The 17,777-nt window shown below is 41.2% G+C and overlaps 2 protein-coding genes across 7 annotated transcripts in view; one reads left to right on the top strand and one right to left on the bottom strand.

Moving 5' to 3' along the window:
- Positions 1-128: 128 nt before the first annotated feature.
- kcnmb2a (potassium large conductance calcium-activated channel, subfamily M, beta member 2a) lies at positions 129-6,372 on the bottom strand. Of its 3 annotated transcripts, XM_035906130.2 has the most exons (6): positions 6,277-6,372; positions 4,067-4,161; positions 2,471-2,608; positions 2,177-2,347; positions 1,705-1,900; positions 129-1,481 (listed from the first exon to the last, which is right to left on the bottom strand). In XM_035906130.2, the coding sequence occupies exons 3-6, from the start codon at positions 2,527-2,529 to the stop codon at positions 1,197-1,199; spliced, it is 711 nt and encodes a 236-aa protein (XP_035762023.2). In that variant the 5' UTR covers positions 2,530-2,608; positions 4,067-4,161; positions 6,277-6,372; the 3' UTR covers positions 129-1,196. The 3 variants fall into 3 exon arrangements, with proteins under 3 accessions (XP_035762023.2, XP_035762022.2, XP_006787078.2); XM_035906129.2 differs by lacking the exon at positions 4,067-4,161 and having other exon boundaries at positions 6,277-6,367; XM_006787015.3 differs by lacking the exon at positions 4,067-4,161 and having other exon boundaries at positions 2,471-2,573; positions 6,277-6,360.
- Positions 6,373-10,769: 4,397 nt separating this feature from the next.
- The window catches only part of tbl1xr1b (TBL1X/Y related 1b), a 29,154-nt gene continuing 22,146 nt past the window's right edge, over positions 10,770-17,777 (top strand). Inside the window, exons 1-2 of one of the 4 annotated variants that reach the window (XM_006786849.3) lie at positions 10,770-10,832; positions 12,963-13,029. The gene's annotated coding sequence lies outside the window, so the exon portion shown is untranslated. Of the gene's footprint in view, positions 10,833-10,865; positions 11,025-11,260; positions 11,449-12,962; positions 13,030-17,777 lie in introns of those variants that run through there. The other 3 variants (XM_006786850.3, XM_035906022.2, XM_006786848.3) reach the window with 3 other exon arrangements.

Here is a 17,777-nt window from a genome sequence, read left to right as displayed (position 1 = left end):
GGCGTTATATTTCCACACATTTCTCGAGTATCTGTAAAACAAACAGTCTATATTCAATAAGCAAAGGAATAGATTAAATGGTCAACATTACTGAGTGATTAGAGTGTGAGCAGCTTAAAACTTTGAAAAATTGATAATTGAAGAAGCCATATTCAAGCATATGGATATGCAGTCAGGCAGCTGCCTGTGTTTGTGATGCAGGTTTTAAAAATCAGGTTCTCTTTCATTATAAAAAAGCTGTGAACATTTAGCAGAGGTGCATCTGTATTTGTTTTCTACCTTAAGGAAATGCTGAGGGATTGATCATTTGTTACAGTTACAAGCCAGACACAGCCAGCGAACTACCACAATGTAAGATGTAATGCTGATTTCAAATAGAACATTGTTATAGAGATGTAGTCAATAAAAATTGTGATCCTGGAATACAAAATCAATTTATTTAGTGTCGTAGGCTGAGTCAGTGCACATGTACACTGTGTCACGATGTCTCTGATTTTTCACGCATTTTCAGTCCAGTCCTTGTACATGAACATTTTCAAAACAATGTTCTCTTTGTTTGTTAAGCCACATAACATCTATGAATCATTCACCACAGGACAGACAACCTGGCATGTTGTTACTAGCAGTCTGTCACAAAAACACATAATTTGCTCCCATTTCTTTAACTGCCAAACACAGTTTGACAGGCATAAAACAATAAAATCAACAAAAAAACTATTAGCTGAAAACTTCACATATCATGGCATGCTGTGGAGTGTAGCCTTAAAAAACCTGAAGAAACTGGACAACTGATGAACAAAAGAAGAAGCAGCACATGTTTATCAGAATGCTTTCCTAGCATTGTCACATTGTTCAACATCATCAGCCACAGACACTTCTGCTCAGACAGTGATGTTTTTCTCCATCGGTTCAAATATTGATTCGTTTTCGTCGGGTATGTAACACTTGTAAACAAGTACTCTCAGACATTTTTACCATGCTTTAACATCTTCACATCTACGCTCAGATCTTTATACAGCTGACAGTTCGTTCACATTTATACACTTGCTCTGAGGTGAAAATCAGCTGCTCTGAATGTCTCAGCTGAAGAGAACGGTTTGCGAGATGCAACAAAACATTCATTTGGTTCCCAGCAATTCCTTTATGTCGTGCGTCCCTCACAAAACCATCAATTTCTTGGTTTATTTTGATTTTTTTCACGTCTTAAGCTTCCCTATCTCTTCACACAGTCTGGAGAGGTACTGTGTTAGCTTCACCATCATGATGATTAGGGCCCCTCCTGTGAGCGTGCAAGACGGCCAGAGCAGGCAGTGGAAGACGGTGCTGTGGTCGTACAGGCGAATCAAGAGAGTCATCTCCTGCTGCTCGCTGGGGTCGTAGTAACACGGGACCTGCTGGTTCGCCTTCAGTCGCTCGGAAATGTTCAAAATCATGGCGTGCATGGCTGTGCTGTCCTTCTGACACCTGGGCACATAGAAACACTGCAAGGACAGGAGTGAGGGACACAGAGGTCATCCAGAGGGCAATCAGCCAGTCATACTTTTTTGTTTTTTGGCACTCAGAGCTACTTTTGTTTTATTTCACAACACGCTATCTGACATTTCTGAATTGGGCATCTATCGCCAGGCCAACATCTGACAGCCATTGTCAACATTTGAAACAGTTCAGTAATTCCCAGTATTTTCTCTCTGGCACCGTACTCACTTCAGAGCTGGCATCATGGGTCTCTTCATTGTGAGATAAACGGCTGACACGGCCTGTGTTATTGACGCTCACATAGACCTGCAGGCAAGGGTATCTGGATATCCTCCAGCAGTCTGACCCACAGCTGTAGGAACAGTTCACGTCTGCTGTGACCGTGGAGTTGAGAACAATACACACACCCTCCTCCGTCCACACGCTGTGTTGACATTTAAAGGAAGATCCAATTTATTACGACAACAAAAAAGAAGAAGAGGAAAGAAAGACAGCATTCGGGATGTTATGCCGTGAAACGAGCTCAGTTTGGAAAGTGTAATCTGCTCCTGGAGATCTGGTTTCATAAAGTATTCATTTTTGCATTTTTCCCGCTTGAACGAGCAAAGAAACAGTTTGCCAACAAGCACATCTGATGAATAAAACATGTTTCTGAAAGAAATATCAGAGCCGCCTCCTCTAAACACTAGCAGGCCTGTACCTGTCTGCATAGGACCGCAATATGGTGATACCCAGGACAAAGTACATCATGACTGAACAGAGGATCATCCCAAGTCCCAGAAGAATAGCCCGATCTTCTCCGGGCTTCAGAGCGGTCACCGTCTTCTTCTTGTCCAATATATCTACCTCTCGAAATTTCTGGTAAATTGTCCTGAAGATGGAAAATGAGAAGGAGTTAAGTTTTTTTTAAAGCTGTAGCTGAAATACTTTTGGCAATCAAAGTCCTCTTGACATTTCATTCTTTTTCAAGCCTGAAATGATGAGAATCTGTTACCTCCTTTCATTTCCTCTTCCCGATCCTGCTGTATTTCTGGCCCCTGCCACAAAGAACATCTTTCCTGGTGACGACAATGATGGTGATGCACGTCCGCCTGTGTCTGATGAAGCAGAATGGAAAGGCTGTTGGAAAGACCTGTGAAAGAGTGCAGCCGGTTTTATTTTTAAGATCCTAAACCAGTGGTTCTTTTCCCAACAATATCTTTATTATTTTTTACATTTTAATGACTTACAAACAGTCCAACATTCTAAATACTACATGAACATACACTCCTCTCAGACAGCAAAAAGAAAACAAAAAAGTCGTCAGATTTATCACTCCATTAAAGGCCTAAATTTGTCATTATCCCAAATCAAATGTCATTGCCCTCAGTCCTCGTCCTCCTCAGATAATACAAATCCTTCTACAAAATTCACAAATGGTCTCCACACGTTCTCAAAAACATCCAATTTCCTTTTCAGTATACATGTTATCCGCTCCAATGGCAAAGCCACCATCATTTGTTTTATCCACTGTGTGATACTCGGTTCCCTTGTTTTTTTTCCATTTTAGTGCAATTAATCTTTTTGCTTGTAACAAACCCATATCAATAAACATTCTGTCACTTTTTGTGTACCTCATGTTTTCTGGGTACAATCCCAGAATAAGGAAGCCAGGATCCAAAACAACCTCCTTGGATAATTTTTGTTTTATAGTTTGTGTTACTGCAACCCAAAAGGAGCCAATCTTCCTGCAATCCCAAATACAATGCCAAAAGTTACCCTTATCTTCATTACATTTATTACAAGTGTCTGGAATATTAGAGTTGTACTTATTTAATTTTTCCGGAGTAACATATATTCGCATTAACCATTTGTATTGCAACAACCTTAGTCTAGAATTAATAGTTTGTTTATGAGCTTTTGTGCAGACCAATGCCCATTGTTCCATGGATATGTCCTTCTTTAAATCATTTTTCCAGGCGTTCAACCTTCCCAACGAATTGTCAGATGTTTTGGACCTAATCAATTTGTATATATTTCTGATATTGCCCCTTTTTTTGAACTGCTTTTGCAAACCAGTGGTTCTTAACCTTGTTGGAGGTACCGAATCCCACCATTTTCATATGCGCATTCACTGAACCCCTCTTTAGTGAAAAATAAAATATGATTTTTTTCAAATTCAAGACATACATATGGGATATTGGTGCACAAAATGAGCCGTGCATGTCACGGTGGAGGCTCTGCCGAACCCCTGAGACCGACTCACCGAACCCCTAGGGTTCGATCGAACCCAGGTTAATAGCCACCGTCCTAAACAGAGAACAAATCCCGAGTCCGTAGTTCCAAGGGAGATTTGTAAGACGTGAGAATCGCAAAGCACGCTTTACCTCTGGTGCATATTAGCTGTCAAAACGCACTACGTTCCGGATAAAGTATACACTACTTCAAATAGCCCTCGAACAACAGTTCCTCATTATGCTGCACTTGATATGGCACACCCCACCAGGTAAACATCTCATTTTGAACACAAAGAATTCTAAAAGATGACGGACTGCCTTGATGAAAGGCGTTAATGCTGACGTGGCACACGTGAAAAGAAAAAAAAACCTACCTGCCGTTTTCTGAACACTGTCAACACAAAGTCATTTGCTCCTATTGAGACACAAGAGCAACACCTTGCACAGGCCTCCTCCACAGGTCCTACCACTGCAAGAAAACATACAGCATTCAATGCCGCTGTACGTACTGCTTCTATAATATCATTAGCTTTCATGTAATCGAATAAGCACCTGAGACATTAGGAGTAATTGGTCATCTTTAAGTTCTTAAAACACTATTAAGACTGCACGTGCACGCTGTAACTTGGGGTGAATTTCCCATATTGTCACTGCTTTTATTTGAAAATCAAAAATCAGGCTGGAATTTATTTAGAAAAAGCTTCTATTTACGCCCCAACAGCCCTCCAAAGAAAACATTAGCTTCATTCAAGGCTCAAAAGGGAAGCAGAATAAACACGGCCTCTTTCTTTTCTTTCTTTCTTTTTTCTTTTTTGTTTGTGAGGGGATAACAACCCTGCCAGAATGCTGGGACCAGAATAGTTAGAAAACAAGCCAGCAAGTTCCTCTTAGATGAGTAATTTCCTTGTTCTATCACATTCCCAGCTGCTTAGGGGAAATGTAGCTGAGAGACAGCTCCAGTGTGACACAAGACATCTGAAGGAAACCATTAATGTTATCAACAAAATGCGCTTCTCTCCAAACACTCCACACGAATTTGCATGCATCCCCACAACAAAGGGAGTCACTCACACCAATTTTACGCTGTGTCTTATTACTTTTAACCAGCCCCCCCACACACACACACACCCTGCCGTTGCCCCTCGAGGGCCTCAAGCTCGGTGCATAACTGTATTGATTTCAGCTAAACGTGGACACCCGCACACACAATTTCAGAGAGAGACCCCCTAACTCCATGTGTCTACTTAACTGTCAAGCAAAACATTTTAAAGGCTTTGAAAGCTGTAAACGTGTTGGCAGCTGAGCCTTGTGCTCAGTGCAGTGCAGGTTTGATTTACACTGGCAGCACAACAGCCTGTGAGGAATGGGCCTCGACTGTTCTCGCTGATAAGTGAGGCTAACCAAAAATGCAGCTGATGAGGTTTATTTAAAAGTGATGTTAACTCGAATACATTTCTAGAGATGTCTGGAAATGTGCTATTTATGCGAAATGTCTCAAACTGCAGTGAAATAGTGTTAGAGGTTCAAAGAGCCTGTCGACAGTTTCGAAAAACACGAATTTCTTCATGTCTCTGCTTATTCATTTTTTTTAAAGTCTACTTAGTCTGCATACTGTCCAACCCCACAAAGCTCTGCAGGGTGACAGTTTTTGTGTGCTTGAAGAGATTTTCCAGCACCGAGTGCTGGTGTGGAAATGCTTACAGCAGCAGGAACGTATTGTTCACACTTTCCTGTTATCATTTTAATGAACATCCTGAGCCAGAGGCCGATACGATCAGCCAGCGTCCCCTCATGTTTTCACGGGTGTGTCCTTAGTTCATGTTTCATCCAGCTGCCTCGCTTCAATCTCGTGAGCGCGAGCGAGACTGAATGATAGTGAACCGAGATGGCACGTGGTAGCTCACGTAATTGTGGAGCCACAAAAAAGAAACACAAGTGACCAAAAAATAAAAAATGAGAAAAGAGAGATTTAGAAAGATTGCAAAGGTGCACAAAACGGAGGCAGTGAAGAGATGACAACAAAGGTATGTTCACGTTGTCCAGTGATTATTGCTTCCCCATCATGTGTCCCACTGCTGGTGCTGCCCCTCAGCAGCCCACATAGGAACAGTATAACAAAGCGCTTTACCGAGGGCCACAGAGTAATGCTGTATAATAGGCAGGGGAAATGAGCTGCATGTTAACTAAATCAGCTATTTATTATTGCAGCAGTTGTGAAGGTTGCAGCGCTGTTCCTCCGACTGAGTAAAAAACATGATTCATTAGGCCACTCCAGGAGGAAAATCACAGTGTGCTCCATTCAACAGGTCAATGCACTGCATCTAAATCTGATCGCTTAGAAATAAATAGCACATGCACCAGATCTGTAAAAGATTCAAACTCTTTTGTATCCGTTTTGTGCTAAATGTCAGCTTTCCGCTGTGTGCCGGTTCTTTTTCTAAGCACACAGGGCCTGTGTTTCTCCCCCGGTGTCCGTGATAATCTCTTTCTTTTCACAGTCGAAGTGAAGTAAGCCCCCGCTTTTGAATTAGCTTATGCTGAATTGAAACCGCAGCGATAACATGTCAATTCTGTGAAGTCCTACCTTTTGTCGCTCGTGGTGGGGGGGCTTGTTGTGATAATCCAGTCTTTGGTGTACAACTGTCAGCAGAAGCTCTTCCAAATGCTGCCCAGGCTCCTGGGGACAGCAGCTGGCTGCCTCTTATTTAAACTCTTACCCCCAAGTGAACAGGATGCCTGCCATACCTGGGTCAGTAATTTGAGTTCCCTTTACAATGCCTTAAAATGTGTTGGGCAGCACAATGATCAGACCTCTGACTGGGCCTGTTACTATGTTTGTGCGCAGCAGTTACTTCAAACGCTTCTGGCCTTATGTTGTACATATGTCTATATCCATTTACTTTCCTTTATCCAGTTCAGGGGCAGGCTACACCCTGGAGAGGTCACTAGTCTGTTACATGGCTAACGCACAGAGACAGACAACCACTCACACTCACATTCACACCTATTACAATCACAGTTAACCACTGATTGCATGTCTTTGGACTGTGGGAGGAAGCTGGAGCACCTGGATAAAAACCACACAGATACGGGTTGGATATGCAAAAACCACACAGATGGTGGATTTGAACCCTTGCTGTAAGACAACAGTGCTAAACACTGCACCATAGTGCTGCCCCATTTACAGGAAGTTTAGGCAAATTCAAAGTCAAATGCTGTGACTAGGCAAAAAGAAGAAGAAGCTGCAGCTACATTGTGGCCACAAGGTGTCTCTGCAACCTCAAAAAGTGGAAAAAGATAAACGTGGAGGGTGGCTCTCCAGCCACTGACTGAACATTAAACGTGTAACTCAATTCATTATGAGGGGTGATGCTTTCACTCTGGTGGAGACATAGGTGTTAAAGTGTGATTTATTTATTTTTTGTAGGGATATATTTATTATTACGTGTGTGAAAAGATCATGCTGATCCCTGGTTTTATTCTATACGGGGGAATCTTATTGCTTTTTAAACTTCTGTCTCTCTTCATTAAAAGCAAAAATGACAATTAAATCCACTTAAAAAAATAAAGACTAAAGATAGCAAGAAAGAAATAGTGAGAGCAAACATTCGCTCAGACTTTAATCTGCAAAATTTCTAAATCTTGAGTGATGTGATCACATGTGATGTATTTTATAAGGTTTTTACTGTTTCAAGTAACCATGAGTACAGCTTTTGTACGCAAATGCTTTTTTTAAGCTTGAAAATCAAACACAATTTGCAGATTAAATCTGTAGATTTTTTTGGGAGGGGTTTTAACCTGTTTTTACCACTTCCCTTTAAACAGTAATTTCCTCAACAGCCTGACCAGATGGTGGATTTTACTTCACCGACCCCAACTGATGAGCCATCTTGACTGCAATCTCTCCTCATCCCGCTTGGTTTTGAGCGATTGAGCGAACGTCTGCCCTTTTCAGTTATAGCACAAGATCTGATACTGTCACTGCTCACTACTTGACTTTCTCTGCATCGTCCAGCTGATTATCAGTGTACACTGTACAGTGTAACACAAAACAATCACCCAGAAGAACCACAGAGCTCCTTGCCGCCTCTCAGCTCACATGCTTGCTGCTGTAATTATACCCTGGCCTTAGATTTGGTCCTTAAAAATAATAGTCCCTTCTGCGTGTACAGTAAGACAGCAGGAAAAATTTGTGCATAAATATAGCAGGATGAGGGGGAAAAAATGCTCAAGGGCAGATGGAAAGGCGTTTGTATTTATTTGAGGTTATATCTAAACTTAGCTACAAAGTGCAGGCTGTCTTCAAGCACCACATTTGGAGGTGAAATAACATGCTAACAGGGGGGTGGATGGGTGGGTGTGGGGGGGATGAAAGGCGATTCTGCGTCTTTGTTTCTCTGGATCTAAAAATAGCTCATGCTGAGCAGGCAGTGGAGCTGAGCTGCAGTCCCTTCTCTTGCTCCCTTTTTTCATTCTTATTCCATCTCTCACTTTCTCACACACAAAAATGCATCACCCTAATGGTGCACGGGAGGTGGCTTGGAGAGCCAGCGCGGAGCGGCGTTTTGGGCCAAGCTGTTCCACCCCTGTCTTTAAATTGCTGTCAACACACAGCACCTTTGGACGCAGGGCCCGGTTTTAATATTTATGTGCTGACTGGCGTGTCACCTGTGCATCCATCCGCTGAAAGAAATGGCAACATGAGACTCCAGTCTAAAGGTTGGGATCCTCCAATGTACACATTAACATCAGCTGCTCAAAGTTCTGCATGTGAACTCTTCAGAAAGAGGTCAGAAGCAGGCGTTGCTTGTTCTGACACAAGAAAAAGCCATACTGCAGTTGCTAAGGCACTTGATAAAGCCTGGTCTTGTTATTGTCCTGCAGATTAGTTTCCCGCCCACACACACACACTCCTAGTCTCACAATTATAGAGGGAAGCTGTGCTCACCCTGTTTTAAGGGGTAACAGCTGAAACACAAGCAGACTTTGTAAACCAGGAGTTTCTGCACACATGCATGCAGACATACCGTACATATATATCTATATATTCACATACAGTATAGAGTATGTGCACGTGGGTCAGGTGAAAATGGGTGAGCAGGATTTACACTTGCAGAAAAAGGTGAGTCGATTCACAATATTTGCCTCTGGAGTGAGTCATGTATTGCGTAAAGGCTGGCACTGGAGATGAGGAATTTGCTTCACATTTCTTCACTTGGCAGCCAAAACACCCTCACACAGTGGGAGTGATGGAGCACATATTTCTGTTTCTCATGGCTCGAGGAGCGAGCACCAGAGGCAGAACGTGGGAAATCACTCGGAAATTAACTAATGGAGACAAACAGCACTGGTGCCATGTTTTGTGAGATTTTATAACAAAGTTTTGTGTTATGGTCTTTTGTTTTTCCTCGTGGAGCTCCATCTCGACAGGGGATGCATCAGCTCTGGGCTGATACTGTCCATCCATCAGTTTTCTTCTGCTTAGGCGTGAAGAAAATGGGTTTGATCCTGGAAGCTTATATCGTGAGCTCGGGTGATGGTGATATTTGCATTTTTATTGCAAGAAAACAATAAGTTTTTCTGCTTGTCCTCCCCTCTACACCACTCAGTCACGACAAATGCCTACTGCTTCTGCTGGAGCTTTCTTCCTGTTAATAGAGAGTTTTTCTTTTCCACTGTCACCAAGTGCTCGCTTGTAGATAGTCGTCTGACTCTTGAGGTTTTCTCTCCATTACCTTGCAAGATATAGAAGCTTGAGGTAATTATTGTTGGGATTTGGGAGCTATATAAACAAAAATGTATTTAATGTTTGTTTGTTTTTTACATTTTTTCTCCACATACCCAGTAACAATAAATATTGGCCACCGACATATCAATATCAGTCTATTTGGCCAATAGTGGATCCGTAGCATAGTGATTTGTATGATTGCTCTGCCAAGCAAACAACCTCTGGTTTAATCATGAGGGGACACACAAATCCCTTAGGGGTTGTGTCAGGAAGGACACACAGTGTTAAAATCTAACAAATCAAATGTGCATCCTATCTGCTCTGGGGACCTCTTGTGAAGAAGGATGTAGGTGAAAATAGCTCCCGTCAATCTGGCCACTATCTGTCGCTATCAGTATTAAGGTGATATATCAGTGCATCTCGAATCTGATATCTTCTGCACTTAAACGTTTTGTTACATATTATCAACACATACATACATGTGAATGCATGGCATACGATATTAGAAAGGAATTTTCAAATGGACAAGACGAGCTCTGAGATTATTGAGTGGGAGGATCAAACTGCTCAGAGGCTGGGGAGTAAAAAAAAAAAGCACTGCACTATCATACTTTATCTGCTACAGGCAAATCCATCTCTCAGCTACACTGTTAATAAGATACAAATGAATGCCCGTTTCACACGGCTTCCTTCTGATTACATGCAAATACTACACTACTGCTGTATTATCAGCGCTGATTTGGTTACAGATGATGCGGCAGCTTTGGCAGAACTCTATTTAGCTGTGACTAATGACCAGTCGCTGGTAATTACCCAGACATTACTGTGTTGTGGCGGTCGGGTTATGAACACGTGTGAGAATTAAAGTGTTCCACTCAAACACCATTGTTAGTGGTAACCGGGAAATGCAGTGTAACAAAGGCAGTACTAAATACTGTGCAATAGACATCTCACCTGGTGTCGTCACCCCAGTGTGTAAGACTTAAATGGGGGCATTCGTTTGTCACATTCAAACAATTCACTTTGTAATACAGCACACATTAGACTGCATTATGAAGATGGATTTTTTAAAGCAGAGTGTTTTTTTAAAGGCGCTATAAATCTTAAATGATTACAGTACAGCGTGACTGTGATTTTCATCGTGCACATGGCCGGAATTAGCATGATTATGGATTATGTGTGCAGCTAAAAAAAAGCGCTCTGATAAATCTGTGTAAAACACAGATTGCAATGATGATGTAAGCTGTTGTTGACTTTCCCAGTCTGAATGACTGAGGAAAGGATAGGGGGTGGGGTGTCATTAATCCAGGGCTAGTGGTGACTCGCCAAGAGAAAATGGGGTGTAGTGGGGGATGGGCGAGGACACTGTTATGACTGGTGCTTGGCTGCGGGACAAACTCGCTGAGGCCTTGGTATGTTTTTTTTTTCGTAATCCCCCCCCTCATCTTATCACTCGGTTTCAGCGTGGAAATGCGGCTCCACGTTGGCGTGAACATATGAAACGGGCGAAGACATTATATTTAATCAACTCCGAGGACAGTTTCAGCATTTGCAAAACCCGGCGTGATTTTTGGTGGCTTTTTTTTTTTTTTTGAGGGAAATAGGTTAGTTACCGCTCTATGGTTGTGTTTCAATTACATGTGGACGGAATTAGAAAATACCCTGTTATTCTAGCACGAGTGAGCTATTAGTTTTGATTATTTAACGGAACACACGTGGAATATTTTTACATAATGGGGTCCCGTCGTCACGGGTTAATCTTTATATTGAGCTTTAGTCCGCGCCGCTTTGAAATAACAGTTGTTACAGGAGCTCATTTTTGCATGTCGGGTCACTCCAATGTGTCTAATGTCTGAAGCCGTTACAGCCTCTCAACGCCTACCTTTAGCTTTAATATTATAACCTTATCGTAGTTCATATATGTGGGAAAACCACCATTCTTGCAATCGGTTAAAGAGATGACACGGTCTGACTTGAACACGAGAGCTGTGGAAGATATCGCCAATTGAGAGGTTTTTGTCCAAGTAGGTAGGAAATTGTAGCTAACTTGTTAGCATAGCATGCTAGGTTAGCTAGTTAGCTTGTTGGAAGGCTCAGAGCGGCAGCGGGCTGACGACCTCACTGTATTGGTTTGAAATGCAGTTTCAGAGAAGCTAACTTTACTCTGTTGTCGTGAATTGCGTATATTTTTGTATGAATAAAAAAAGTTACGGGTTAATAGAACTTTAACATATTTGATTGGCAGATGGGGCTAAGTGCTTGTGAGGAGCATTAAATGAAGTACAGACCGCCTTGCCTGGCTGGCATGTGTACTGACGGGTACGGCCGCCGCCGAGGCAAAACTAATGTTAACTCGCACGTTAGCTTTTGATTAGCTTTTATCACTGCACATTGCCACTAGACACCACATTAAAATTGCATCTACACAACTTTTAACTATTCTTTGGTGGTGAAGTTAAAGGGAATGAAACGCAAGTAATTAGCCTTCATTTGACAATTATATCTGGAATGCTAAGGCCGGTAGCGCCCTTTCGCACATTCGCATCTCCCCGTGACACATGACATGTGGACAATTGTCAGCCTACCTAGAAATACAGCAGGAACTATTTAAGTGTATTTATTGCTACTCTGTTAATAGATGTGCTGATAGTAGAAAGTTTATTTTAAACAGAGTTGTCTTAAAGGCACTTGGGGGCAGTTTGAGTCATTTATGAGCACACACTGCTGATAGTGACTTGTCACACACCAAAGTTCAACTCATTCATTCATCGCTAGCTCCCTGCAAACTAACATGATGACAAATGTATTTAACTTGGCTCCAGTCAAACAGACGACCTATCGCCTAAAATGGTAACTAAACAAAATCTGATTTGCCCAGTCGAAAGTACTAATATGCAAAATACCACATGAAGAAGTGAGCTATTGTTGGTTAATATTCTAGGCAACGGCTGCCTTTATTACATTGAATCAACAGTGGAGCATCTGTATTTAGTTTCCCTTTTACTATTTAAGTGTATTTAAGGCATGCGTCTCTTTTAGAGAAGTACTGCAGGGATTGGTGCCAGGCATGGCACACATATCCATTTGGTGTATTCAGCTTTTTGCATTGCTGACCTAGATTCTCTCATTGTTTTGTGACACGCCCCTTCCTTCAGAGCATTTTACTCAGGTTGCCTTCTCATCCACTTGCTAACAAGCCGTTGCTAAAATGTTCGTTCTCAGCAGGGTAATTTGTCATGGTACTGATAGGGAAACTGTGTCCCGCGTCAGTGTTTGGCAGGGCCTGTCTGGTTCTCGGAAAGCTGGAGCAGATTATATACCTCCACTACATGGGGAGAGTTGGGCTGCGAGTAATAAGGGTGCCACTCATGAGTCTGACTTTTCATATCAAACTTAAAAGATATGAAAATATGTTTTGTTGACTTTGTTTGTTTGTTTTAAAGAGTGATTTCACACCAAGCAGCTTTTGTATGTATAATGAACTGTAGTGTAGTTACTGATTTTGTAATGGGGCATTTATGTTTGTATTTTTCTTCTCCTAGGGGCTGAAAGTTGTTTCCGAGGACAAAAGCGCTATGATGCGCTTCTGAGGATATCACGATCACATGGGTAACACATATCACTATTTGCTGTCCTTCCTTTGCCCCCCCCCCCCCCCCCCCCCCCCCCCCCCCAACCCTTCCGTAGGTATTGCTTGGTGTCTTTCTCCTGGTTGTGTTGAAAATTATATTGCTAATGCCTAGTGTGGGGACTCTTCTAAAGAAGAGCACAGCAGTCTTTTATCTGTGGTCTAACCAGAAGTCTAAAGTACGGAGCAGGATTTGGGCTTATTGCTGTAATTTCAGGTTTAACCCAGTGTTTGTCAGTATTACAAAGGGGGTTGTATTTGTACAGGGTTACATCACCTCTTTACATTTGAGATAAGAGATCAGCAGGTACAAAATCACTACATGCTGACCAATCAGTTCTCTGTAAAAACAAACAAACAAAACGTTTCATCATTCTTTGAAAATCCCTCTGAACTTGGTTTGTGAATAATACTTAGGGCTAGAGTGTTTATTTTCTTCCTCCTTTGTTTTTTCTCTCCTTGTTGTTCTATTTGCCTTAATACGTGAAGCTGACACTTTCTCTAAGCCTACCTTTGAATTCTGTTTTTATAATTATTCTTTACTTGCTGTTAAACATCATCAGTGCTGGAGTTGAAAAAAGAAAATTGTCTTACACCCTAAACATGATCTAGTCGTTCTGATCATCCCATGTCCTTAAGGTGTAACACTGAGAAGTCCTTTAACTTACACAGTATTTTTTTTCCAGCTTTTCTTCCTTGCTTTAAATAAGCTGCACTTGAATAGTTACTTTTAGCAACTCTTTTTCCAGTTTCACTGACCAAAGCACTTAAACTACACACACATTTATACAGTACTTTCAATACTGTAATTTGCCCCTTAAGAGCACTCTTGTAGCTGATTTGTCTGCAACAGCTGTGTTCCTTTCAGTCTGTATTTTAAATATTCATATTTATAGACTTTATAAATATCCTCTTGCTTTGTAAAATCAGTTGTTCTGCTGCCAGTTGATCTGTCTGTGTTTGCGGTTGGTCACATGCTGCTAATGCGGCCCCTTTCGTGTGAATGTCCTCGTAGCTAGATTAGGAAACCCTGAGTTAACTTATTAAGATGCTAACCACTGTCATGTGACCTTATAGCCTGATTTCTGATATTGGGTAAGTGATCCCACATAAGGAAGAGATATCCTGGGAATGTTGAAATTAGGGCTGGGCGATATGGCCTAAAATTCATATCGCGATAGTAAGTTAGTTTGTAAGTAAGTTTATTTATTAAGCGCTTTTCATAGGCAGGTAGTCACAAAGCGCTGCACATAGAGATTAAAATAAACAGTACGATAAATAGCATTGTTAATAGCATAGCAATAGCGATATAATTTGAAGCATGTGCGGTAACGATATATATCGCGATATATTCTTTTCTTCTGTATAACGTATTTTCCACACTATAAGGCACACTTAAAATCCTTTAAGTTTCTCAAAAATCAAAGTGTGCCTTATGTATGAATTCTGGTTGTGCTTACTGACCTCGAACCGATTTGGGCGTGCAGAAATCTGTTAAAAAATGTTTTAGTACAACTTTGGTAAGCCGCACTGCTTGATGGATTGTCAAAGCATTACGGCTGCCGTAGTGAGGAGCTTCGCGGAGTAATCTGGGTCCAAAACTCCGTCCCCTTCAGGTCCCAAAGCCAAATGAACACTAAGAGTTAAAAACGGTCTAAATTCTTTCATCTTTAATTAAATCATCAGCGTTGCTGCTTTATCGGGTGTAACAATTAAGTTTTACATCCATGCATCCATGAAAACAGAATTTATTAAATTTAACAGGAAGTTAGCTCGCTAGTTTACACCTAAACATGACATACCAGGTTCTGACAGAGATTTTTGAAACTAATTAAAACGTACAGCTCTGCTACCACTTCCAACTTAAATGAAGACAGAAAACTAAACAGCATTGGCGTTTGTAGGGTTACTGAAGTTGACTACCTGGTATATAATGTTGTGCTACGTGATTGCTAGCGACACAGCTATGTTAGCATAACATTAGCACAGTGAAGCTGGAGGATGAATGCCAACTTTTTTTCCACTTGATAAAAGTTAATGTGAGGGATTCTGGTAGTCAGGGACAAATGCAATCGCATAGCAGGATGCTATACACAGGCCAAACTTCAGTCAGGAGAACAACTAAGATTATTCATCCACAATACGAGGTTAGTTATTAATATACTGCAACAATATGGGAATAGAACAGATGCGAGAAAATTCGGCATTAATGAATCAATGTTACGGAAGTGGAGGAAGCGCAGTTTTTGGCTTTCCCCATATTTCAAAAGTGCTTCATCTCTTTGCTATGACTGTCGCCCGCCATAATTTGCAGATGATAATGGTTGTAGCCGCTGCGATGCTTTCGACCAAAACGGGCGCAGCTTGATGACATCATCAACATGCGCTATCGCGATAGAGCGATATAGTCAAAATTTCTATCGTTGGCCAAATTTATATCGTTTCTATCGTATATCATTTATATCGCCCACCCCTAGTTGAAATGACTACTTATGTAGTACAGGTCCTAGTAATAGGAATGTGAAAGAAAATGTTGAGAATCCAGCATTAATAGATATCACCAGGAATGTCCTAAAATGCTTGGATTTTAACTAAAGTTAAAAGAATAAATGAGGCTGAAATGAGAACCAGAGAAACTGGAGAGAGAGAGAGAGCAAAGTGGCATGTAGCATAAAATATATGAATAGTTTGTTTTTGTCTTTAAATGTAAACCAGTGCTGCCAAATTATTATTATAAGAAGTTATTTTATGCTTGTAATCTCTAAATTCCTGCAGTTAATCAGGCTCAGTTTCATGATAAGTCACATATTTAACTGCATACTTTATCTTTAGGAATATCATGTTGATGTTAGTGAAGCTAATAAGAGAGTGAATTATCTGAAGATGAAATGCAGACTAAGAAAACTCACACAGAAAGCTTCAAGCAGTGAAGTGGTAACCAGAGACAGTGGATTATCAATGACATGCAGGAAATTTAAGTGAAGGATCTGAGTCTTCTCGTAAACGAGGGGAGATATTGAAGGACCTGCCATTGAAGACAAGCAGTATCACTGATTGAAATTTCAGGGGATGGTAAATACATTAGAGGTTTAATATCACAACTCTATTATCATTTGTACTGGTGTAGTGGTTAACACATTTGCCTTCCACGCAAAAGATCCCAGGTTCAACACCAAGAGGAGACACAGTCTTGGCCTCAGGAGTTAAAAGTTAGTGGACTCCTAACTGTGAATCAAGCTTGGAATAAGGGCGCAGCTGGAAGTACCTTCTCTTTGTTGGTTCTTCCTTTTTGACCTCAGAGTTGTTCAGTCTGTTTTTCTATGTTTAAAATGACTTTACTGTCTCCTCCACTTCTCATCAGGCCCTTGCCTACTTAAGAGTGGAGGAGTGGGTTGTCAGCTTTTTTATTGAGGGATCCCCTCCCCTCAGTGTTATGTGTGACTGAACCTGCAAAGATAAATAAGCACATTTGCAGGTGCAGTCACATGTTTTCTTGTGTTAGAGCCCTGACTGCAGTTTAGGAGATGAAGCTTGAGGTGAGAAGAAAGTGTATGAGGTGGAAATCAGGCAGGGGAGAGAGGAGTGATGGAGGCGATATGATGAAAATAAAAGAAGGCAAGGCAACATGGTGGCTTCCACAAACTAATGCCAATATGTATTTGTCTATATATTTATGTATTCATTCTAAGTTGATGAGGATGCATTAGTTTGTTAGAAAAACCCATTACACACCCATCTGTGTATATTTATTAGTGCCATAATTTTTTTTCTATCAGATAATCTCAAATTATTTATTCTAGCTTTAATCTTACTCTGAGTGGCTATGTGACAGACGTAGACCTGTCAGTTAGTGACTTCATGTTGTGTTGGAAGCGATACATAAATGTTAAAAGGTCTAAACTATTAAGATTGCCGTGACAGCCTTTACAGAAAAGTGACCATGACTGATATTCAGACGAGAAGCCAGCATGTTCAGATGCTGGCAGATTAATCAAAAGAAATGCATGTCTGAAAGGGTTTTGGGTAGACAGCTGACTTATGATGCTTAAGCTTTGGGAGTTATGTCTCTGAGCTATTAAGCTGCTAATTAAAATTTCATAACAAGCTTGAAAGTTACCTAAGAGATACTCATAACTCTTTGCTCACCATTTAGACCTGACTTGCATTCAGCTTCTATTTATGTTCGCTTTTAAAGACGCGGGTAGCTGCTGGAGTTTTCTAATGAACAATAGGTGTTGCTACTCAGACTGTACGCCACATCAGTTCAGAAATGGGAAGATGGGAAGGAGTCAAAACCGGAAGGAAAGACATTGACGAAGCTATTTTTCCACAAAGGCTCGTGTTTTAAACTATTGACACATCCCCTTTTGTATAACCTGTGAATCACTGAGCTTCTGTATTGGCGGTAAAAACCAACACGATTGTACACTCAGGTTCTGCACCCAGCTGTGGAGGCACAAGCTGGGTTACAATAATCAAGAGGTTGAAGTGACACCAGAACTGCTGCTGTCACTAGCAGATGTGATGTCAGGTTTGTGAGCATAAAAGCTCACACAGCAGGAGTGCTGCATCAGCTTACATTTATTTGTGCCATAACCATCAAACAGAGATTATAAGGTGAAGACAGTGCTGTGACAGTAATACACTGGTGGCAAGGGGTGCATATTTTATTGAAATGTGTTGTTAGTTGTCATTTTTTGTTTCCTTCAGTAGAGCTTATGGGAGATTG

Source organism: Neolamprologus brichardi, chromosome 18 (genome assembly GCF_056152115.1).
Source record: "Neolamprologus brichardi isolate AB-2024 chromosome 18, ASM5615211v1, whole genome shotgun sequence".
Taxonomy (NCBI): domain Eukaryota; kingdom Metazoa; phylum Chordata; class Actinopteri; order Cichliformes; family Cichlidae; genus Neolamprologus; species Neolamprologus brichardi.
This window is presented reverse-complemented; position numbering and strand designations above follow the sequence as displayed.